The sequence below is a fragment of the Cetorhinus maximus genome, chromosome 18 (genome assembly GCF_964194155.1).
Source record: "Cetorhinus maximus chromosome 18, sCetMax3.hap1.1, whole genome shotgun sequence".
Classification (NCBI taxonomy): domain Eukaryota; kingdom Metazoa; phylum Chordata; class Chondrichthyes; order Lamniformes; family Cetorhinidae; genus Cetorhinus; species Cetorhinus maximus.
Window position 1 is genome coordinate 27,487,033 of NC_135896.1, and position 24,312 is coordinate 27,511,344.

General features: G+C 40.1%; 1 protein-coding gene across 1 annotated transcript in view; it reads right to left on the reverse strand.

Annotated features, from left to right (window-relative positions):
* The window catches only part of mnat1 (MNAT1 component of CDK activating kinase), a 169,349-nt gene that overhangs the window by 106,579 nt on the left and 38,458 nt on the right, over positions 1-24,312 (reverse strand). Inside the window, exons 5-6 of the mRNA XM_078562267.1 lie at positions 9,042-9,182; positions 3,897-4,022 (exon numbers count right to left, since the gene is read on the reverse strand). Coding sequence (XP_078418393.1) covers positions 3,897-4,022; positions 9,042-9,182 — 267 coding nt within the window. The remainder of the gene's footprint in view (positions 1-3,896; positions 4,023-9,041; positions 9,183-24,312) is intronic.

The window sequence follows — 24,312 nt, forward strand, 5'->3', positions numbered from 1 at the left end:
CAAAACCCTAGACTGTCACTCCAGTGCAGTTCTGAGGGAGTGCTGCACTGTTAGAGATGCCATATTTCAGATGAGACATTAAACTGATTCCCTGACACTATTTCAACGGGCAGAAGAGTTACTCCTAGCCTCCTGATTAATATTTATTCTTCTATCAACATCATAAAAAACAGATTATCCAGTTATTATCACATTATTGTTTGTAGTAGCTAGATGTGTGCAAATTGGTTGCCATGTTTCCTACATTACAACAGTGACTACACTTCAAAAGTATTCATTAGCTGTAAAGATCAAGCACAATTCTCTCTTCCATTAAATGAAAGGAAACACACAAATTAAAATATACTACCCTGATAATCTTTCACAATCTCTCCAACTGCTTGGTGCAAAAAGAAATCACAAAAATCCTTTTATGTTATATTAAATATGTTAGTTGCTGTGTTTTTATATGTACTACTTGATTTAAATCCAGCTGTGACTGATTGGACAAAAGTCTGCTACTTACTGATTGGCAAACTTGTAAAATTAGTTTGGCAGGTCTCAAATCCGTATTTAGCCATCTCAGGCTACAGCAAAAATTCTCCATAATATGGCATCAATTGTCAATCACATTTGTTATCCCTGTGGGACTTTATAAGACAGTTATGTTTTAAACTGTCTCCTTTAATTCAAGGTAACATGGAACAGTCTGGTGCCAGGGAATGTGACGTCCTACAAAATCTGCCTGGAGACAAATCCATGTGGCCTGCTTGTTATGGAGACAAAAACTCAAATCAAAACTTATTGAAAGTAAGGTGGAAGTTTTAACACCTGGATACAAAGGAGACGAAAGCTGATCTGGCTGCCTACAGACTGAGAATCTGAGTCAGTCAGACTCAGACCCTGGAGAGAGGGAGAGGGAGAGAGAGAGAGAGAGAGATGCTGCTGGGTGTGCGAAGCAGAGAAGTTGCAGCTGAGACAACAGATGTTTGTAAGAGTCAGTTTTCTGTTCGGAAAGAAGACAGAACAGATGGGACTTTGAGATTTAAGAATCGACGAGTCACCAAAGTAAAACTGACTTCCACCCACAAGGTCAAGTATACTCAGAAGATTGAGTGAAGAGACTTTCAAAAGGATACTGGAAGACTCAGCCTGATGTGGCAGGGAGAAGGGAGCCTGCCAAAACCCAGGGAGTGATTTGGACTTGAATCAACAAAGCTATATGTCTGCTGAAAGTGTGGCATAATGTATAAACATGGCCTAGAGTTGTTGGTTGATGGGGAAAGTACCTTTTCTGTAGTTTAGTATATTAGCTGCCAAAGTAATATTTAGTCTATGTTTAGTTTGGTGCCTTTGTTACAGTAAAAGTCTTAAAACGTAAAATCATGTTGTGCGACGCTTTCCGTCGATCACTAGGAAATTCATATCTCTTTTTAAAAGTTATCGGTCCAAGAGGGGTCACAGGATGATAGGTGTGCAAAATGAAAAAATGTCAGATTGGTGCAGTTGAGGTGCTTTCTGAGCTTGAAGCCAAGATTGTGTCAACGTTGAGGGTGCTTTAGTGTGCACACATTTGTCCTAGGACGGGAGAATACTGAAACTGAGTGCCTGAAGGAAAGTGTTCCTTCCAACATTTTCTTCCCTCATTTGTTGAGCATAAAAATTCTTACCAGAAACAATTCCTTCTAAATTATGAATTGGCAGCTAGGAAATCAAAATTATTAGCCCTCTGTGTAATCATGTATTTTTGTTCAATGCCTCAGCACTTTCTACTGATATATTAGAAACACTTGTTTTGACAGGTTCTCTTCAACTAAAATTGTCCTAGTGGTTTTAGTACAACAGCTGTAATTTACTTAAGGAAAGAAATTTCCAGGTGCTCACACAGGTAGTGCCAGTTCAAGGTCTCTAGAAGTATATACATTCTATTTAACCAGATCAAGAACTACAAATTGCTTTACCTGGAATAAGAACAACTGTTACTAATAATAACTAGAACTGTAATATATGAATCTTTAATGGTTGCAGATGCATCATAATTCCAAAATAAAAAGCTATTTTTGGAAAACAAATAAAAATTGTTTGCAGAATTTAAATCAACATGAATATTCAGCATTAATATTTCACACGTTTGTGAATTTAGAATCGAGAATTCAGCCCCAGAATTTCATGGGCTGCAATTCTAGTATTTGCACCAGGATCACGTGCTGCTGATATCCTGCAACATTGACTCACCAGAGTTTGCAAGCTCAGTGAGAAGATACCGCATTTGCACAGAGCCAGCAGGCAGAAGAATAATTTTGGGTATTTCTTTGGTGTTTCTGGCCCAAGAAAGAGAGCTGATTCAGGAAGTAATTTAAAAAAAAACTATCCTCCTTGGGGGTTCTAGGCCCCTTGCCAAGCTTAGACTTCACTAGTGGAGCTTACTTCTCTCATAGTGCACTACCAGCACTGAAACACCAGGTTCTGACTGAGGCTCAGTAGCAGGAACTCCTGGCTTAGGGAACCCCACCACAAGCCTGAACTTTGTAAGGGATGGCCAGAAGTTTCACCCATTACCAAGTAATGTAGAAATTTCCAGAAACATTGGATATCCAACACAACTAGGTATAAAAACAAAAAACTACTGCGGATGCTGGAAATCCAAAACAAAAACAGAATTACCTGGAAAAACTCAGCAGGTCTGGCAGCATCGGCGGAGAAGAAAAGAGTTGACGTTTCGAGTCCTCGTGACCCTTCGGCAGAACTGTTTCCACAGAAGTTCCATTCGCTGCCCAAAGGAGTTTTTACCGGTAGAATCCTTATGAAATTTCAAGACTTTCATGTTTTTGAAAGTTTGAACATCCAGCATTCAAAAATGCTAAATTGCAAGAGAATAAGGATTACCTTGCAACAATTTCCTCAGTGAAGAACATTCCACACTGCTGAAGTAACGGCAGGATGTCAACAAAGAGAATCAAAATCCACAACCTCCAAGATGCACATATGACCATACAAATTGCAGCAATTCAGGGCTGCAGCTCACCAACTTCTCGAGGAAAATTACGGATGGACAATAAATGCTGGCCTTGCCAGCAATGCCTATATCCCATGAACAAATAATAAGAAAATCAATTATATCACCTTGTTGGGATAGGAGTCATGTGATTTTCCAGTACTATGTTGTGCAGAAGGGCAAGAAGTTTACCTTCCCCCTCCAACAAGAGAGGAATGCTAAATATATTAAGCACATAACTGTAAACATTGTTTCATGAATTCACAAGTGGCAGTGGGGATGGATAGGAAGACCTTGGAAGGTAGAGGCCTTCATAGGAAGAGGAAGAATCTGGATACTAAATAATTTTTTCCTCCTTATTCAGCAGCCTCAATTTACTGTAAAAGTTTGACGCTTCGTGACCAAGAAGGTAGCAGTGATGCCTTCAGTATGGAGCAAACGTACTTGCTAAGTTGTACTGAAGGCTATAGATGTCTTTCTTGGTCTTTACATTACCAATGGAAACATGATAATATTTATAAAAACTTTTAATTGAAGACTGTTACAAGCGATGATGTGACATTGGCGCAAATATGCCACTAAGCAACATAGTGCAGCAACACAATTTCCGCCCATGAGTCCCTGACAGTTATGCATGATGATGTGGAAGGGCAAAGCAGAATAAGGCAAAGCAAAGTTAAAGACTGTGTTTTACTCCTGACTCAACTAATTCAAATTCTGTGCACAGATCAGGTTTCCACTGATGTAACATTTTACTTTTGAAGTTTAACATTAATTCTATCCAGATGGGCATTCAGTACTCTCAAAGCAGAAAATTAAGACAAGTTAGCATTCACAAAGCAAGTTCTATACAACATACTGAAAAGATATTTTGACTGTATGTAGCTCCATTATACCATATGCAAAGTACATAACTTCTTACCATTTTGATGCCAGTTGAGAATGTGACGGATTTGACTGGCCGCTGTGTTTCCAACTGTGTTTCCAGTTGCGCAGCCCGGTCCTTATGCTGAGCCAAAAGCATGCTTACGGGCAGCTGGGAGCTTTCCTACCAGACACATTAATGACAGATTAGGACTTTAGGCAGGGGAAAAAAACATTCCCACTTTTTCCCCAATGTTGAGGTATAAGGACAAAGGAAGGATTCCTAACATACCACATCCAGTTATTAGGTTACTAAACCCAATAATTAGAATTAACAATATTCCACTTAAAATTGTATTTGGATTTCCGCTGACTCCATTTTAAAGTCTTTCTTTACTCTTTTTCCAGCTGAACGTCACCTGAAGTTATGTGGCTGACAATCTAGAAAGCTTTAACTATTTCACTTGAGAGATGGGTTAGAAATTACATCATCATGACTCAAAGAATTGACTTGGCTCAGAATAATCTCTCATCCTCCCCTTTTGCAGCATAGCTCCTTACAAAGTGTTGATTAAAAAGTAAAGAAATATAGAAAATTTACAGCACAAAAGGAAGCTTTTGGCCCATTTTGTCTGTGTCAACTGCTAAAGAGCTATCCAGTCTAGTCCTACTTTCCAGCTCGTGGTCCACAGCCATTTCGGTTATGGCACCTCAAGTGCACTTCCAAGTGTTTCCTAACTGCACTGAGGGGTTCGGCCTCAATCAGTCTTTCAGACAGCAAGTTCCAGACCCCCACCACCCTCCAGGTGAAAAAATTTCCCGTTAACTCCCCTACAATCTTTCAGCCAATTACTTTAAATCTATGAACCCCCCCACCTAGTTATTGGCCTCTCTGTTAAGGAAAATAGGTCCTTCCTAATTTGTAGGACCCTCATAATTTTGTACCCTCAATTAAATCTCTCCTCAGCCACCTCTGGTCAAAAGAAAACAACCCCATCAGGTCCTTAACATGGGTAGATAGATAGATGTGGAGATATTGTTTCCAACTTCTGATAGAATCAAAAACTAGGGGTCATCAATCCAAAATGGTTACTAATAATAAATCCAATAGATAAATAAAGTGAAATTGCTTTATTCTGAGAGTGATTAAAATATGAAACTCGCTACTGCAGAGGTGGTTGAGAAAATTAACTTAAATGCTTTCAAAAGGAAATTAGACAAGTACACGAAAGAAAAAAGGAACAGAAAGGTATGTTGAAAGGCTGAGATGAGGTAGATGGAATGGGAGGAGGCTTGTGTGGAGTATAAACACAAGCACAGACTGGTTGAGCTGAATGACCTTCTTCTGTGCTGTATATTCTACATCATATATCATCCTCTATGTAAATACCTTGCTGTCTTCAATTTGCCCTTCTGAACAATGAACCAATATCCTTTTGTCCTTTGCCTTATATATCTGAAAGTACTTGTTATGAGTTAACTTTTTCTATTCCATGAACTATCTCAGGTACCTCCAGGAGATCCCTTTGAATGCATTTATTATCAAGGTTAAAGAACCATGGCCTTTCAAATTATTCCTCATAGCTCTTCCTCTGTAATAGAGATCACACTCCCTGTCTTGTGTAGTACCTCCATGGGACTAGATGGCATGCCGATGTCACAGCAAACAAAAATATATGCATTGCTTCACTTCAGCCTGACCAAAGCATTATACAAATTTAATCAATTTCACAGCATAACCCAATCTCCTGTTCATTGTCTGCTTCACTCAAAAAAAATTAACCCCCAGCCTCACTGCCATGAAAAAATGATAAAGTTGGTTCCTGATGGCTATGAGCATATGCATCACATAGTACAGTACTAAGCCAATCACATCAGAAGATAACATACAGTTATAGAGTTATACAGCACAGAAACAGGCCCTTCAGCCCATCGTTTCTGTGCCAGCCATCAAGCACCTATATATTCTAATCCCACTTTCCAGCACTTGGCCCGTAGCCCTGTATGCTATGGCGCTTCAAGTGCTTATCTAAATACTTCTTAAATGTTCCGAGGGTTCCTGCCTCTAGCAGTGTGTTCCAGAGTCCAACTACCCTCTGGGTGAAAAAGATTTTCCTTAACTCCCCTCTAAACCTCCTGTCCCTTACCTTAATTCTATGTCCCCTGGTTATTGACACCTCCGCTAAGGGGAAAAGTTTCTTCCTATCTACCTATGCCCCTCATAATTCTGTATACCTCTATCAGGTCCCCCCTCAGCCTTCTCTGCTCTAAGGAAAACAACCCTAGTCTATCCAGTCTCTCTTCATAGCTGAGACACTCCAGCCCAGGCAACATCCTGGTGAATCTCCTCCGCACCCTCTCCAGTGCAATCACATCCTTCCTATAATATGGTGACCAGAACTGCACACAGTACTCCAGCTCTGGCCTAAGTAGCGTTTTATACAGCTCCAACAGAACCTCCCTGCTCTTATATTCTATGCCTCGGCTAATAAAGGCAAGTATCCCCTATGCGTTCTTAACCACTTTATCTACCTGTACTGCTGCCTTCAGGGATCTATGGACATGTACACCAAGCTCCCTCTGATCCTCTGTACCTCCCAGGGTCCTACCAGTCATTGTGTATTCCCTTGCACTGTTAGTCCTCCCAAAATGCATCACCTCACACTTCTCAGGATTAAATTCCATTTGCCACTGCTCTGCCCATTTTACTAGTCCATCTACATCATCCTGTAATCTAATCCTAACTGTTTACGACACCACCAATTTTTGTGTCATCTGCGAATTTATTGATCATACCTCCTATATTTGCGTCTAAATCATTAATGTAACCTACAAACCGCAAGGGTCCCAGCACCGATCCCTGCAGTACACCACTCGTATTAGGCTTCCAATTGTAAAAACAACCTTCAACCATCACCCTCTGCCTCCTGCCACTAAGCCAATTTTGGATCCAATTTGCCAAATTGCCCTGGATCCCATGGGCTCTTACCTTATTGATTATTCTCCCATGCGGGACCTAGTCAAAAGCCTTACTGAAGTCCACGTAGACTACATCAGCTGCACTACCCTCATCTACACAACTAGCCACCTTCTCGAAAAATTCAATCAAATTTGTTAGACATGATCTCCACCTGACAAAGCCATGCTGACTATCCCTGACTAATCCCTGCCTCCCCCTGTTCAATCCATGGCCAATGCTAATTTGGCTTAATCAATGCAGCAGTTTGGGCACTACAAATGCCTCACTGCTTACAGGGTAAAGAGAGAAATTCCCACTCCTGATTGCTGTCCAGTAACCAATTCTGGCCAAAGTGGAAGGAAACAAGATGAGAAAAGGCTAATCATCCAGTTCTAAACTATATTGATTTTGCTTTTTGGATTACAGCTTCAAAATAAAAATTAAAATATTTTTAAATGCATGTGTGGATGCCAGGTGAGAACAGTATTACTGTTGTTCAATTTAATTTGCTATTTGTTCATTTGCATAATAAATTTAAAGTCTTTCAGAAATATTTTTCTACACCTTCCACTGTTCACTCTCTCTATTTTAGGGTCAACAGTTTATTAGTTGATTCCTGGATCCAGGACATTGATGTAGGTGCAACATTCCTGCAGCTTTTAGTTTAATTTAAAGTCTTTTATGTGGACCTTTGTCAAAAGCTTCCTGAAAGCCTGAATAAACTGTATCATATACAGTGCTACTTTATACCTCATTTATAAAATCTAGAAGAGATCAAGGAATTTCATTAGGCAGCATGGTTCCCATCCAAATCCAACACTGGGTGTTTAAGTTGTTTAGCAACCTTCCCTTTATAATAGATTCCATTACTTTACATGGACTAATGAGCTGTTAGTTGCCTGGGTCAGATTTGGTGGGTTTTTTTTAAATACAGAGGCTATATTAAACCTCACCATCAAATAGCGATTTTGCCTTAAGGGCCAGGACCCATTAATTTTCTTCCTCATCTCCTTCTGCATCCTAGAATATATACCTTTAGCACAGCCGAAGATCTGAAGTTGTGCTTGTCAGTTGGTGTTTGAGTGTCTACTTGGGAATCCAGGGGAATGGAATCTTGGCAGCTAAGACTGAAACCTGGGAGGTGGACAGTCTTTGACGCTGTTGACGTCATTGAGATGGAGCAAAATTTGGAGAGAATTCCCAGGTTAGATTTTCGAAGGTGAAGACTGGAATCCCTCATGAGAGAGACAGCGTTTCGATGAGATTGGCTGACTCACGGTATTACTGATGTCTGGGTAGGTTGTTGAGAAATCCATGGACTCTGTCTTGACTGTGTCTGCCATTTATTATGTAGTGTGGTATGATTGGCTGGTTAATTCACACGTACCTCATATTAACCCTGAATGTTAAGAGTATAAGATAGATATTGTAAATTGTTTCATCTTTCTGACCTTGTATACTAAAGTTTATTTTTGTTTGTTCAAAATCCGTGGAATCTTGTGACTTTATTGACTGGACAAGTATCTTGACTCTCAACCTTTGTTTACTTTAAACAAAACATTATTGGTCCCTAACCGGATATTAGCAACAACTAGGGGGTCTGGTCAAGGATCATAACAACATGCTCTATTCTTTTCCTATCACAATCCTGGAACACCTTTTCGATATTGTACTTTATATATTTAGCTACAGCCATCTCTAGCATCCTCTGTGCTTCTCAAGGATATCTTCTAACTTGTTTCATTAAATTCTTACTCCCAGGATTCTCCTCCCTTTTCCCCTGTAGGCGTCATCAAATTTTTTTTGACCCCTGCTTCAGCATCATGCCTCTTCAGAAACTCATCCTACATTGCATCAATGATTCATTTCTCCAAGCGAGCCTCTGTAGTTAGTCTAGTGGTAATTGAAAGGAATTGTGTGTTGTGACCTATGCATATTCGTAACTAGGTTGCGATTTGCCCAAACTATTTTACTTTTAGCACTTGCGGACAGTAAGCAAAACAGCAGTCTGAGCTACTTTCAAAGCCAAGTCCCAGAGGTGAAAGACCAGTGTGCAGCCTGCTGTGTCTTCCTTGGCACTATAAAACAAATTAGTGAAGTAATTTAGGGCAATGGCACTTAAAAACTAGCTTCTGAACATGTAAGCAGAGTTATTAACAGCAAAAGAATTAGCTCGTTGCAACCTCTAACATTAAAGTGTAAGTATTGTTTTCCAAGAGATTTAGGTTTCAGAACCACACCTACCAGGTCATCAATGAGGGCCTGCTTATTCTTCTTTTTTGCCAACTGCTGCATTTGTTCTTCCTTCAGCAGAAGCATTCGTCTTTGATCATTCTCCTGTCGTTCAAATTCTAAAGCCTCTTCCAAATCTTCCTGCTCCCGGGTCTAAAATGGAAAGACAGAATGTTTGCTGCAACATATAGATTGATTTAACTGAAGCCTGTTAGATGAATAATTCAAGTAAAATATATTATCAAAATCCCTAGTTACAGCAGTTTAATATTTCCAAAAGTAACGCAATGGACTTCAAACAGATGGTCGTGTCTTAGAATATCAACTTTAATGAGCATTTGCATTCAGCCAACCTCAGTGGGAAAGTTTCACTAATCATCAGCAAGAAAAGTGCATGCAGCAATAACAAGGTGCCAATATCCTGACAAAACATGGGATTGCAAGGGTAATTCTCATTCTTAGAAAGAAGCATTTTATTGACGAGTGACAGTGCTGAAGTTAAAAAATGCTGTGTTAATTCAAAGGGATAAGGAATAATTATGATTGAAGGCAGTTGAAGTAACCAAGAGAAAATGAGCCATGTATCAATCGCTTCTAGCCAGTTTCAGTCCCACCAACAACATTGAAACCACTCTCAAAGTCATCAACATTATTGGTGCATTATCAATTCTCTATCTCTGTGGCATTCAAATACTAAAACCTTCTTCCACAACTTTGGTTACTTCTACTCTCAATTATTCAAAATCTCCTTTGGGCTCCCAAGTTCCACTTTATAACTCCAAAAAACTAGTTGCCTTATCCTAACCCCCACAAAATCCCATTCACTGATTACCCATGTTAATGTGACCTCCACTTACTCCCTGCTGTCAACAAATCAGTTTTAAAAGCATCACCTTCAATTCATACATGGTCTTCCTACGTTTGCAAAGTCTTCTCGCAATACATCGCTACAGACATACTGCTCTCTCTCAACGCTGCTCTACTGTGCATTCCTGCTTCTCTCCAGTTTATCAGTTATCAAGAGCCTCAGCCAACTTGTCTTCATATTCTCTCTCTCTCTCATCCTTTATCATCTTCCATCTCTTCTCATATTCAAAAGCTTACATAAAATGTTTATCTTCAAGTGCGCTTTTGGTTGCTACCCTTAACCTGTACCTACATGGATCCAAGACCTTGCTACTTTAAGGGTGCTAGATAAATGCAGGTTGTCACTGAAAGTAATTTCTATTAACATAAGGCCATCATATTGAATCGTCTAGAATCAAATGTAAAAATTATTTTATTTCGATCATATACTAACAAATTTTACAGAATGATTCTCATAAGTATCTCAAGGAATATTACAGGAGATCAAAAGATACAAGAAGTTTAAATTATAGGTGATAGCTCATGGCACAGTTGCAAAAATGCTAGGTTTACAGGAGACCTTGGAAAACGAGAAGGAAGCTGGCAAGGCAACCAGTCTAGAGGCATATCGGCTGAAGACTCTGCCACCAATGGTGGAACGAAAGTGAACAACGGAGTCATACATCTACAGTAATCCAAGTCAAACTGTGATGTAGGGTTGGAGAAGATTACGAGGTAGACTGAAGCACAACAAGCATTTTTAAATCAACACACTGGAAGAATAGAGTGCTAGGGGGAATCTACAAGAAGTAGTGAAATATGTTTGGAATTTAGTATAGAATATGTTACGAGCTTTGTACGATTTCGAGTTTATACAAAGTGGAGTTCAGGAGCTAGGTCAAGAAACTGGAGAAATAAAGCCTAAAAATGGTGAGACTGGTTGAGGAACTTAGTGGTGGGCATGAGGAAAAGATGTAATGATGGAAGTAGGGGTACTGAGATAGAAGTACGTAGTCCTAGTGATGGGCACGTTGTGGGTACTTGAGCTCAGGATCAAACAATATATTGAATTTATGTACTGGCAAGTTCTGCAACCAGGAAGGGGAATGGAATCATATCTGTGATGCAAAGTTTCTGGCCTCAGTCTTATAAAGGCTTTGTATAATATAACTAGCATCCAGGTCAATACAGCATTATAATTCTTCATGACTTCATGTTCTCTCAAGTTTCTCCCGTATTTTCTTCCTCCTGAAAATGCTGACAGTATAGGCTACAGTTCCATAATTCCCTGCAGCTTTCTGGTATTTCCCTAGGTTTTATTTTCATGCAAGAGTCTAGAAAGTGAGGCAATTTTACCATGGTAGGCATGGTTTAGCCAAGTCCAATCCTGTTCTCATGCAGCATCCATACTTGGTGCACATTCCACAAGAGTAACTGGGTAGTGATGATGTGAAGGATTGTAGTTTTCTCTTTCCATGACTTTAGGATGCAAGACCAGTTAACTCTGGCTGAGCAAACTGGGGACATTCTTGAAATGCATGGTTCAGTACCACTCTAGACATTGAATTTGTTTTATTTTTATTCGTTCATGGGATGTAGGCATCGCTGGCCAGGCCAGCATTTATTGCCCATCCCATATTGACCTTGCTCAGGGGGGCATTTAAGAGTCAACCACATTGCTGTCGGTCTGGAGTTACGTGTAGGCCAGATCAGGTAAGGAAAGCGGATTTCCTTCCCTAAAGGACATTTGAACCAGATGGGTTTTTATGACAATCGACAATGGCTTCATAGTTGTCATCAGACTTGTAATTCCAGATTTTTATTAAATTCAAATTCCTATTTTCCCTTAGCTCTGTTGAAGAGTCATACGGACTCAAAACGTTAACTGTGTTCCTCTCCGCAGATGCTGTCAGACCTGCTGAGTTTCTCCAGGTATTTTTGTTTTTGTTTTGGATTTCCAGCATCCGCAGTTTTTTGCTTTTATTTTACACAAATTTCTGTGTTGGACTGAGAGTAAATTAAACGAGCAAAAGCAAAGAATAGTTGTAAATGGCGCTGTATTGACATGGCAAAGGTTCACTAATGGAGCACCACAATAGAGTGCTAAGGTCATAGCTGAATAGGTTGCAAGTATATAATTTGAATTTGGTGAGGAAAGCAAAAGGTACCAAATCAAGGGGGAAGGTCAAATAATGGAGAACAGGTAAACTACATACAAAAGGATCTAGATAGGATGGAAATCTGAGCTTTTAAGTGGATAATTGCAGGATAATGTAACTACAGAAAGGAAATAACCTGTGGGAATATAAAAACAAAAAACTGCGGATGCTGGAAATCCAAAACAAAAACAGAATTACCTGGAAAAACTCAGCGGGTCTGGCAGCATCGGCGGAGAAGAAAAGAGTTGACGTTTCGAGTCCTCATGATCCTTCAACAGAACTGAGTAATATTAGGAGAGGGGTGAAATATAAGCTGGTTTAAGGTGGGGGGGGTGGGGGGAGAGAAGTGGGGGGGTTTGTGGTTGTAGGGACAAGCAAGCAGTGACAGGAGCATATAATCAAAAGATGTCACAGACAAAAGAACAAAGAGGTGTTGAAGGTGGTGATATTATCTAAACAAATGTGCTAATTAAGAATGGATGGCAGGACACTCAAGGTACAGCTCTAGTGGGGGTGGGGTGGAAAGACGAACAGGGCATAAAAGGTATAGATTTAAAAATTATGGAAATAGGTAGGAAAAGAAAAATCTATATAAATTATTGGAAAAAACAAAAGGAAGGGGGAAGAAACGGAAAGGGGGTGGGGATGGAGGAGGGAGTTCAAGATCTAAAGTTGTTGAATTCAATATTCAGTCCGGAAGGCTATAAAGTGCCTAGTCGCTCTTGCCCACATGTCTGTCCTTGGCTTGCTGCATTGTTCCAGTGAAGCCCAATGCAAACTGGAGGAACAGCACTTCATCTTCCGACTAGGCACTTAATTCTTAATTAGCACATTCGTTTAGATAATATCACCACCTTCAACACCTCTTTGTTCTTTTGTCTGTGACATCTTTTGATTATCTGCTCCTCCCACTGCTTGCTTGTCCCTACAACCACAAACCTCCCCCCACCCAATTTCTCTCACCCCAATCCCCACCCCCACCTTAAACCAGCTTATATTTCACCCCTCTCCTAATATTACTCAGTTCTGTTGAAGGGTCATGAGGACTCGAAATGTTAACTCTTCTTCTCCGCCGATGCTGCCAGACCTGCTGAGTTTTTCCAGGTAATTCTGTTTTTGTCTGTGGGAATATAAACTAAATAACTTTAGGCTACTGGAGAAAGAGAGATCGGGTACAGTATTAGCAGATAGCTCAGCAAAACAAAACACACCACCTAACAGTAATAAGGAAAACTAACTGGATTGTGTCTATTTAAATCAGACCAACAGAGGTGGCACAAGGTAACCCCATTATCACCAAATAGAAATGAACACAAGTGTCCTCTTTAGGAAAGCATGAACAAAATTATCTAACATAGGTCCAATCAAACTGAAAGAAGCATAATGTAACCGGTGTGCACAGGTTGAGAAAATACTCAAGTATGCCGGAGGATTCTTAACTGGATTGTGGGATGTACAGCGAAAACAATACAGCACAAATCTAAGGAGGTGATAAGAAGTCTTTAACTAGACACCAGAACATGGTAGATGTGAAGCACTCAGTGCAGTTTTGGTTGCTATAATACAGCAGAGAGATACATACATTAGAAGCAGTGCAGAAAGGGAAACCAACTCGAGAACCAAGGATCACAGACTCAACCTTAGAAATGGAAGCTTCACAGATAATTTAGATTTAACAACTTTACATAAAGGATGCTAAATGAATGGAAAGCACTATGCAGGCAACCAATGGAGGCAGGTGAAGTGGAATCATTTAAGGGGTCATTGGGCAGATTAATTAAGAAACAGGTGATTGAAAAACATTAGTATTCCGGATGGGATAATGACTGCATAATCTTTTTTGGTGCTGTATTTCCCTATGTTCCTATGCTTTAAGGTATCATTATTTTCCCAACAGATTCTGGTGCAATGTTCAAAGGATTAAACTCGATGTCTAGAAAATGGGCAAAATTAATCAAGAATTATAAAGCCTACCCATAAGAAAAACTAGAGATTGTCATGAAAAAATGCAGCAAATTCTAGAAATATGCAGACACTTCATCTGCAATGGAAAAGAGGAACAATTCAAGCTAACTGATGAGCATATACCCTTCATCAGGACAGGAAGATAAGCAAACGCTTTAAAGTACTTGACAAAACAAAGGGTAGGGGGAAGATAAAAGTCAAGAGCTAGGAATGCTGACTGGCATCACAAACGGTTAATGGGGATAATCTTAACTTTTCCAGACGATAGTGAATCAATTGTCAGTATTATGCATCATCTGATATTCCTTTCCATTGACTACAATGTCATCACCATCAGCCAAAATCAAAATTATCCCAACAGGTTTAATGACCTGAAAACCATTTTTTTAAACGAAAGAGAGATGAAAATGGGTGAATGATACAAGCAGATTAGATTTATTTTAACGTTTATCCGTTGTTCTCTCTTGCCCTTCATTCTGATCAGACCTATAAAATCATTTTCTGACCACTCGTATTTTCACAGAATCACAGAATTGTTACAGCGCAGGAGGTGGCCATTCAGCTCATCATGCCTGCACCGGCTCCCTCAGTACTATTTTCACTCCTTCTCCCCATAACCCTACACATTCTTCCTTTTCAGATAACAGTCTAATTCCCTTTTGAATGCTTAGATTGAACCTGCCTCCACCACACCCTCAGGCAGTGCATTCCAGACCGTAATCACTCACTGCTTTAAAAAGTTTCTTTCTCATATCGCTTCTGCTTTTTTTGCCAATTGCTTTAAATCTATGCCCTCTCATTCTCGATCCTTTCACAAATGGGAACATTTTCTTCCTATCTACCCTGTCCAGACCCCTTATGACTTTGAATAGCTCTATTAAATCTCATTTCAGCCTTCTTTTCTCCAAGGAAAACAGTTCTAACTTCTCCAATCTATCTTCATAACTGAAGTTCCTCATCCTTGGAAAATTCTCATGCATTTTTTTCTGCACTCTCTCTAGTGTCTTCATGTCTTTCCTAAAGTGCGGCACCCAGAAATGGACCCAATAATGCAGCTGAGGCCAAACTAGGGTCTTATACAAGTTCAGTATAACATTCTTGCTCTTGTACTCTATGCCCCTATTAATAAAGCCTAGGATACTGTATACTTTATTAACCACAGTCTCAACCTGTCCTGCCACCTTCAATGATTTATGCACATTTACACTCAGGTCCCTCTGCTTCTGCACCCACTTTAGAATTGTACTCTTTACTTTACATTGCCTCTCCATGTTCTTGCTCCGAAAATGATTCATTTCACATTTCTCCACATTGAACTTCATCTGTCACCTGTCCGTCTGCTTGGCCATCTTGTCTACGTCCTTTAGTCGTTCTATACTATTCTCCTCACAGTTCATAATGCATCCAAGTCTCATATCATCCACAAACTTTGAAATTGCACCCTATATACCAAGGTCTAGATCATTAATATACATCCGGAAAAGCAAGGGTCCCAACACCGATCCCTGGGGAACTCCACTACAAACCTCCCTCCAGCCCTAAAAACATCCATTAACCACTACTCTCTGTTTCCTGTCACTTAGCCAATTACGTATCCATATTGCTACTGTCCTTTTTATTCCGCAAGCTATAACTTTGCTCACAAGTCTGTTGTGAGGCACTGCATCAACGGCTTTTGAAAGTTGTGATGAAGGGGATACATCCAAAACCTATTATATATTTGGCATTTTTTTTGTTACCTTTTCAACTGATGAATGCTGAGTTACATTTATGCATGAACTGATCACTTCATTCAATGAAATGCTGTCCAAAAAGATGCTTTTCCCATTATGCAAAACAATACTAGAAGACATGGTTTAATTCAAGCCTATGGTTCATATGAATAGCTAGAAAACAATATATCTGCAGTTTAATGGAGTGCTCTAAAGACATCCTAAACTATTTATACTTTGCTCAAATACGTTTAAATTTTGCCTGTGAAACAAAAAAATGACTGCATTTCACAAAGTAATCGGTTTGTTTTAAAGTGCTTCAGGAGATCTTAAGAATGTGACAAAGTGCTCTATAAATTCTATTTATTTCTATTGCAAATTATAATAAGGGCATGGCAGATCTCAAGGGAAATGGTGGTAAGTAATTTCAAGAGGCTTAAGAAGCAGGACCAGATTTAATCTATCCTTGGGTATAGACCTCATGTGACACCCTGTTGTATAATTTCAATAGTGCATTGGAATTAAGATAAGCACCAGATGTTGGAGAAAAGCGCATTTTAACTAAATGGGTTCACTTCAAAACTGAAAACCACCGACTTATGAGTCTAACTTGGTGTTGAGAAAGCTAACATATGGCCATCTTAGGGCTGAAATGGGATTTTCAACACAGCTTTGTAAAATGAAGATCAACTGTATGAGTCTAATCTGATTGGTCAAAGTAGTCCTTAAACAGTGAATCAACAAGACATCATCTACTTGGATTTCCAAAATGTTTCTGATGAAATGCCTCGAAGAATTATGCACGAAAATTAGATCCAATGGGATGAAGGTTGTAATGGCAAGATGGATAACAAATTACCTACAGGACTGTAAACAAGGGATGGTTTAAATTGGGTTGATTCAAAATGAGTTCTGGTCACAGTGGGATGTCCCTGGTCAGTGCTATGATCACTTCTGTTTTTACATTAATTAACCATGTGAAGGGAGATAGAAACAGTCGGAATTAAATTAACAGACTACTTTGCAGCATCCGGTACTTAGGAAATAAACTTGTAAATGGATCTGGAGAGTTTGGGACTGGAAAGTAAATCCACACTAACTCTTTAATTCTATAAGGCTATGGCCAAAGCAAACATGATCATTGATTATATTGCTTGGACTACTGAACATGAAAACAGAATTACAATGATAGGATTAGCTTTGGTATAAACTTATTTGGGAGGAAGACAGGAACAGGAGGCAGCCATTCAGTCCCTTGAGCTTGCTCTATCATTTAACTAGACCATGGCTGATCTTCTACCTCAACACCATCTTCCTGCCCTATCCCTATATCCCTTGATGTTATTGGTATCTAGAAACCTATCAACATCTGCTTTGAATATATTAAATGACTGAGCTTCCACAGCCCTCTGAGGTTGAGAATTTCAAATATTCACCACCTTCTGGCTGAAGAAATTCCTCCTCATCTTGGTCCTAAATGGCCTACCTCTTATTTTAGACTGTGTCCCCTGGTTCTAGAGTATTGTATGTAATTTTAGTCTACCTCAAAGCCAACACTGTGGCTTCAGGGAATGTGCAGAGAAGGACACAAGATTGCCCAGTCTGAAATTTATGAGCTGAGAAGATAAACTTGATTTGTGTTTACGTTTGATCAAGAGAGGTTGTACAAATTCAGGTCTGTTTTAATTGTATCAGTTCCTCCAGTAAGTGATTTGAGTTTTTCCTTTATGGGAGTGTTTAACTTGGTCAAGGATCTATTTGCAAGTTAATGTAATGTAATATGGGAATGTTTCTTCACTGCTAACCAAACAACAGGAGTTAGAGTAGTTTCTCAGAGTCCAGTAGCCAGAGTTTTACTCTAGAGCCAATACTATTCACTGTATACTTCAATTATTAGTTTCATAGGCTAGAGGGAATGATGTCCAAATTTGCAGACTATACCAAAAAGAGGAATAAATGGGGAAGGGGTTCTGGAAAGGGGATACGTAGGCTTACAAAGCAAAAGGATATGGCAGCCTTGCAAGGCAGCTATTTAGCTAATGATAACCAGTGTGACAGGAAGGGATGGAGTGTACAAACATAAAAAACAGCAGCAAATAGGGTCCAAGGGGGAAAAAATGGTAAAAAGGCAAAATTAATGGCCCTTTACTTAAATATACGTAGTATTCGGAACAAAATAAATGAATTAACGGCACAAATAGAGGTTATTGGATATGGTCTTATAGCCATTATGGAGGAGTGGTTACAAGGAGATCAAAGCTGGGAACTAAATATTCAGGGGTATGTGACTTTTCAAAAAGACAAGCAGGAAGGAAAGGTTGGTGGGGTAACTTTGTTAGTACAAGGTGGAATAAGTACAATAGCAAGAAAGGATCTTGGATTGGAATATGTAGAATCCATATGGGTGGAGATAAGGAATAATAAGGGGAAGACGAAGCTGGTGGGAGTAGACTGTAAGACAGAATAAATCAGGAAATGATGAGGACATGTAAAAAAGGCAGTACATTAATCACGGGTGACTTTAATCTTCATGTAGATTGGGAAAATCAAATTGGCAAAGGTAAACACGAGCAAGAATTCATACAGTGTAGTTGGGGCAGTTTCTTAGAACAGTATGTTGTGAATCCAACCAGGGATCAGGCTATTTTGGATCTGGTAATGTGTAATGAGGCAGGTTTAATAAATGATCCCAGAGTAAAGGACCCCCCATAGGAAACAGTGACCATAATATGGTAGAATTTAGCATTCAGTTTGAAATTGAGAAATTTGCATTGGAAACAACTGTGCTAAACTTATTTAAGAGTAATTATAAAGGAATGAGGGCAGAGTTGGCTGGAGTGGACTGGGAAAGAAGATTAGCAGAAAATACGGTTGATGAACAATGGCAGACATTTAAGAAAATAGTTCATGACTCTCAACAAAGATATATCCCAGTGAGGAAGGAGGATTCAATGAAGGGGATAAACCAACCATGGTTCAACAAGGAAGTTAAGGACAGTATCAAATTGAAAGAAAAAATACAATGTGGCAAAGATTAGTGGTAAGCCAGATGATTGGGAAAGTTTCAAAAACCAACAAAAGATGACAAAAAAAAGGGAGAAAATAAACTTTGAGGATAAGACTAGCAAGTATTATAAAAACGGACAGTATGAGCTTCTTTAAATATATAAAGAGGAAGAGAGAGGCCAAAGTGAATATAGACCCCTTAGAAAATGAGGCTGGGGAAATAATAATGGGGAACCAGGAAATGGCAGAGGAGTTGAATAAATACTTTGCTTCAGTCTTCACGGTAGAAGATACTAATAGCATCCCAAAAATACTAAATTATCAAGGGGCAAAAGGGGGGGGGGGAAATAAGTACAATAGCCATCACTAAAGAAAAAATACTATGGAAACTAAAGGCCGATAAGTTCCCTGGACCTGATGGGTTGCGTCCTAGGATATTAAGGGAAGTGGCTACAGAGATAGTGGGTGCACTGATAGTAATCTTCCAAGAATCCTTATGATTCTGGGAAAGTCCCAGAGGATTGGAGAACGGCCAACGTAACACCCTTATTCAAAAAGGAAGGGAGACAAAAAAAAACATTTAACTACAGGCCAGTTAGCTTAACATCTGTCACTGGGAAAATGTTGGAGTCTATTATAAGGATGTAATAACAGAGCATTTAGAAATACATAATCTAATCAAGCAGACTCGGCATGGCTTCATGAAGGGGAAATCATGCCTAACAAATTTATTAGAATTCTTTGAGGTGGTAACAAGCAGGATAGATAAAGGGGAACCAGTAGATGTAATATATTTGGATTTCCAAAAGGCGTTCAATAAGGTACGGCACATAAGGCTATTTAATAAGAAAAAAGCCCATGGTGTTGGGGATAGTATATTTGCATGAATCGAGGATTTGCTAACTAACAGAAGAGAGGGAGTTGGGATAAGGGGAGCAATTTCAGGGTGGAAACCTGTAACTAGTGGAGTGCCACAGGGATCAGTGCTGGGGCCTCAATTATTTACAATATATATCAATGACTTAGATGAGGGCAGTGAATGTACTATCGCCAAGTTTGCGGATGATACAAAAATAGGTGGGAAGGCAAGTGGTGAGGATGACATAAGGAGTCTACAGAGGGATATAGACAGGTTAAATGAGTGGGCAAACACTTGGCAGATGGAATATAATGTGGAAAAATGTGAGGTTATGCACTTTGGCAGGAAGAATAGAGGAGCTGAATATTATATAAATTGAGAAAGACTATAGAAGGATTCGGGAGTCCTTGCGCATGAATCACAAAAAGCTAACATACAAAGCCTTGGTTAAAACATGGACAAAAGAGCTGAACTCCCGAGGTGAGGTGAGACTGACTACCTTTGACATCAAGGTAGCATTTGACCGAGTGTGGCATCAAGGAGCCCTAGCAAAACTGGAGTCAATGGGAATCAGGGGGAAAACTCTCTGCTGGTTGGAGTCATACCTAGCACAAAGGAAGATGGTTGTGGTTGTTGGAGGTCAGTTCATCTCAGCTCCAGGTCATCACTGCACGAGTTCCTCAGGGTAGTGTCTTCGGCCCAACCATCTTCAGCTGCTTCATCAATGACCTTCCTTCCATCATAAGGTCAGAATTGGGGATGTTTGCTGATGATTGCACAATATTCAGCGCCATTCACAACTCCTCAGATACCGAAGCAGTCCATGTCCAAATGCAGCAAGGCCTGGACAATATCCAGGCTTGGGCTGACAAGTGGCAAGTAACATTTATGCCACACAAGTGTCAGGCAATGACCATCTCCAACAAGGGAGAATCTAACCATCGCCCCATGATGCTCAATAGTATTACCATCATGGAATCCCCCATTATCAACATCCTGGGGAGGTTACCATTGACCAGAAACTGAACTGGGCTAGCCATATAAATACTGTGGCTACAAGGGCAGGTCAGAGGCTAGGAATCGTGTGACGAGTAACTCAACTCCTGACTCCCCAAAGCCTGTCCACCATGTATAAGGCACAAGTCAAGAGTGTGATGGAATACTCCCCAGTTGCCTGAATGAGCGCAGCTCTCACAACATTCAAGAAGCTTGACACCATTCAGCTTGATTGACACCACATTCACAAACATTCACTCCCTGCACCACCGTCACACAGTAGCAGCAGTGTGTACAATCTACAATTGAACTGCAGGAATTCACCAAAGCTCCTTCAACAGCACTTTCCAAACCCACAACCACTACCATCTAGAAGGACAAGGGCAGCAGATAGATGGGCACACCACCGCCTGGAAGTTCCCCTCCAAGCCACTTACCATCCTGACTTGGAAATATATCGCCGTTCCTTCACTGTCTCTGGGTCAAAATCCTGGAACTCCCTTCCTAACAGCACTGTGGGTGTACCTACACCACATGGACTGCAGCGGTTCAGGAAGGCAGCTCACCACCACCTTCTTAAGGGCAACTAGGGATAGGTAATAAATGCTGGCCCAGCCAGTGAAGCCCACATCCCACGAATGAATTGAAAAAAAGTCCAACAGGTAATAGTGAAGGCAAATGAAATATTGGCCTTTATTTCAAAGGGAATGGAGTATAAAAATAGGGAAGTCTTGCTGAAACAATACAAGTCACTAGTTAGACCACACCTAGAATACTATGAACAGTTTTGGTCCCCTTATCTAAGGAAAGATATACTGGCATTGGAGGCAGTCCAGAGAAGGTTCACTAGGTTGATCCCAGGTATGGAGGGATTTTCTTATGAAGAGAGGTTGAGTAGGTTGGGCCTGTACTCATTGGAGTTTAGAAGAATGGAGAGGCAACCTTATTGAAACTTAAGTTACTTAAGTTATCAGTGTCCCTTTCGCCCCCCATGCTTGAATTATCTGAGTTGGTATGTTATGTGGTACTTTACCATATCCTTTTGAAAATCCATATTCAACCTTCACGAACCCTTTATGTTACTTCATCAAAGAACTTGATCAGATTAGTCAGACAAGATTTATCTTTAACAAATTGAAGCTGGCACCCGCTATTAACCCATGCTTCTCCAAGTGAGAATATTTTTTCCCATTACAGTGATCATTTGTAGATTTCCTACCATGTCTGACTTGTAGATGCTGGCATTTTGAATAGGGCTATAGCATTTACAATCATCGAGTCCTCTGGCACCACTCTGATATCCAAGGGAGATTGGAAGATTCTGGTCAGAGCTTCTGCCATCTTGATCATAGCATCCCCGAGCAAAGAATGATGCATCCCTTTTGGATCGGGTAATTTGTTAAATTTAAGTGCTTTATTTAGCACTACCTTTCCATTTTTATCTTATCCAATTACTATACTCCTCTGTTGTCTGCTTCAGGGTTAACTTCATTTTCTTCTTCTGTGATGAACTTAATGTCTTTTATTACTGTTACATCCCTAAGATGTGGGAGCAGAAGTAGGCCATTCGGCCCATCAAGTCTGCTCCACCATTCAATGAGATCATGGCTGATCTGATAATCTTCAACTCCACTTTCCTGCCTTTTCCCCATAACCTCTGATACCCTTACTGATTAAAAATCTGTCTATCTCAGCCTTGAATATACTTAACGACCCAGCCTCTACAGCCCTCTGTGGTAAAGAATTCCACAGATTGACTACCCTCAGAGAAGAAATTCCTCATCTCTGTTTTAAATGGGCGCCCCTTTACTTTGAGATTATGCCCTCTGGTCCTAGACTCTCCCACAAGGGGAAAGAGAATCTCAGCATCTACCCTGTCAAACCCGCTAAGAATCTTACTGATTTTTAATCAGTAAGGGTATCAAGGGTTATGTTATCGGGAGGGGGGGGCATACTGATTTAGAAAAGTTAAAACAAGGTTTTAAAAAAACTCTGCTGTTGCCTAGCAACAGGGGTCCAGAGGGGGAGAGAGACACACAGCGACAGGGAAAATTTTTTAAAAAGCACTTTGAGTTCAGTTGGAAACAGCTGCCAGCAGAAGCAGTCTAGAAGGGACAGATAGCCAGTCCCAAACCAGAGTCCAGTTGAAGCCAGCTGCCAAGAGAGACTGGGAAGGAGAGGAAACTGCAGGAGCAGGTTCTAGAAACTAAAGAAGAAAGTCCCCAAATCCAGGGGAGTGGAACAGGAAAGGCCCCAAAAGGACAGTCGAGTCAAAGAACAAGGACAGGAATCTGGAAAAGGTTCTGCTCTATGGAAATGAAAATGAAGAGCAGAGAGGAAGGCTCCAAGCTTCAAGGTTAAAGAGAAGAAAGCTGCATTACACAGATTTAAAGCAATATAGGTGTGCGAGAAGCCAGAAGATCCAAGGACAGCCGGCGGTCTGTAACTCATTATAGGCATGTGAAGTAGTGGTGTTCTGTTGGCATGACTGAGTCAGGGAGAGTGTGTGTGTGTGGGAGAAAGCTTGAATGCACGTGATGATCCAGGGGAGAGGAACATCGGAAGATGAGTTTGAAACCCTGGAGGTAGACCCTTGTGGAAGGCGCCTGAGAGAAAGCGTCATTTGGGGGAAGATTACAAAGCAAGTCCTTCGAGAGTGGAAATTGGAAACCCTCATGTGAAAGACGGAGTTCAGTGAGACTGGTTGACTCACAGTGTGACAAGTGTCTGAGGGGAGTTGAGAGGAGATCCATAGCAGCTATTTTTCAGGTAGCATCTGTCACTTGGTTTCAGATTGTGGTGTACCTGACCACAGGTCAGCTATTGGTTTACGTGGACTGTGTGCTTACTGTGAACACTAACGCACAAGATAGCTTTTCTAACTTGTGTTATCCTTACATATCTGTATGTGTAAAGCTGTAGTTGTGGGTGAAGTATTGCAATATAGCTCATCTTTTCTTTTTAATAATTGTTTTATTCTTCTGTTAAAAGTTCATCAACTGACTCCTGTGACCCCGTTCAGTAGCCATTCTCCACGTATCTAAACGAAATATAAAAGTTAGGATCTATCGGTTCAGATTCCACCCTAGGATTTGGCTTGTCCAGTAGTAACATCAGCTGGGATCATAATATGTTTCACTAACTGGACAGTGGGATTTACTTTGTATCATGGTTTGCTTCCTTCCCTTAATATGGGTCTGTGCTACAAACGTATTTCAGATTGCCTGACAATCTGGATAGCCTTTTCAAGGATTAAATCTTCCATTGCTTGAAGCAGGTCCGAGAGTGCTTCATCCACCACTCCGACAACTATTCTATCCCCTATTAGCTTAGATTTCAAGTCACCATAATCAAAGCCTTCAGCCATTCTGTACAGTGCATTAATGAAGGAGTCGGCAGGTTCTCCTGGCTGTTGACACATTTATTAAATTTAGTCCTTTCAAGGATTTTGTTACTTCAGAGATTAAAATAAGCGTTCAATGATTTTAGAATTTCAAATTTTGGAGATGATGCGTTGGTTCCTTGTCTATTATATAGTTGGCTTACAGGCCTACCAGATAAAGCAATGTATTAATTTGGTCAGCTTCTGTCTTTTTATCCAGACCTGAAGAAATCATGTATCTGAGGAATGTATCTATCCTCACCCCCTTTTTGATCCCCTTTTTTCTAATAATTATTATATATTTTTTAATATATATATTTGGCTTTTCCCACCTATTTCTATTATTATTTAAAAAATT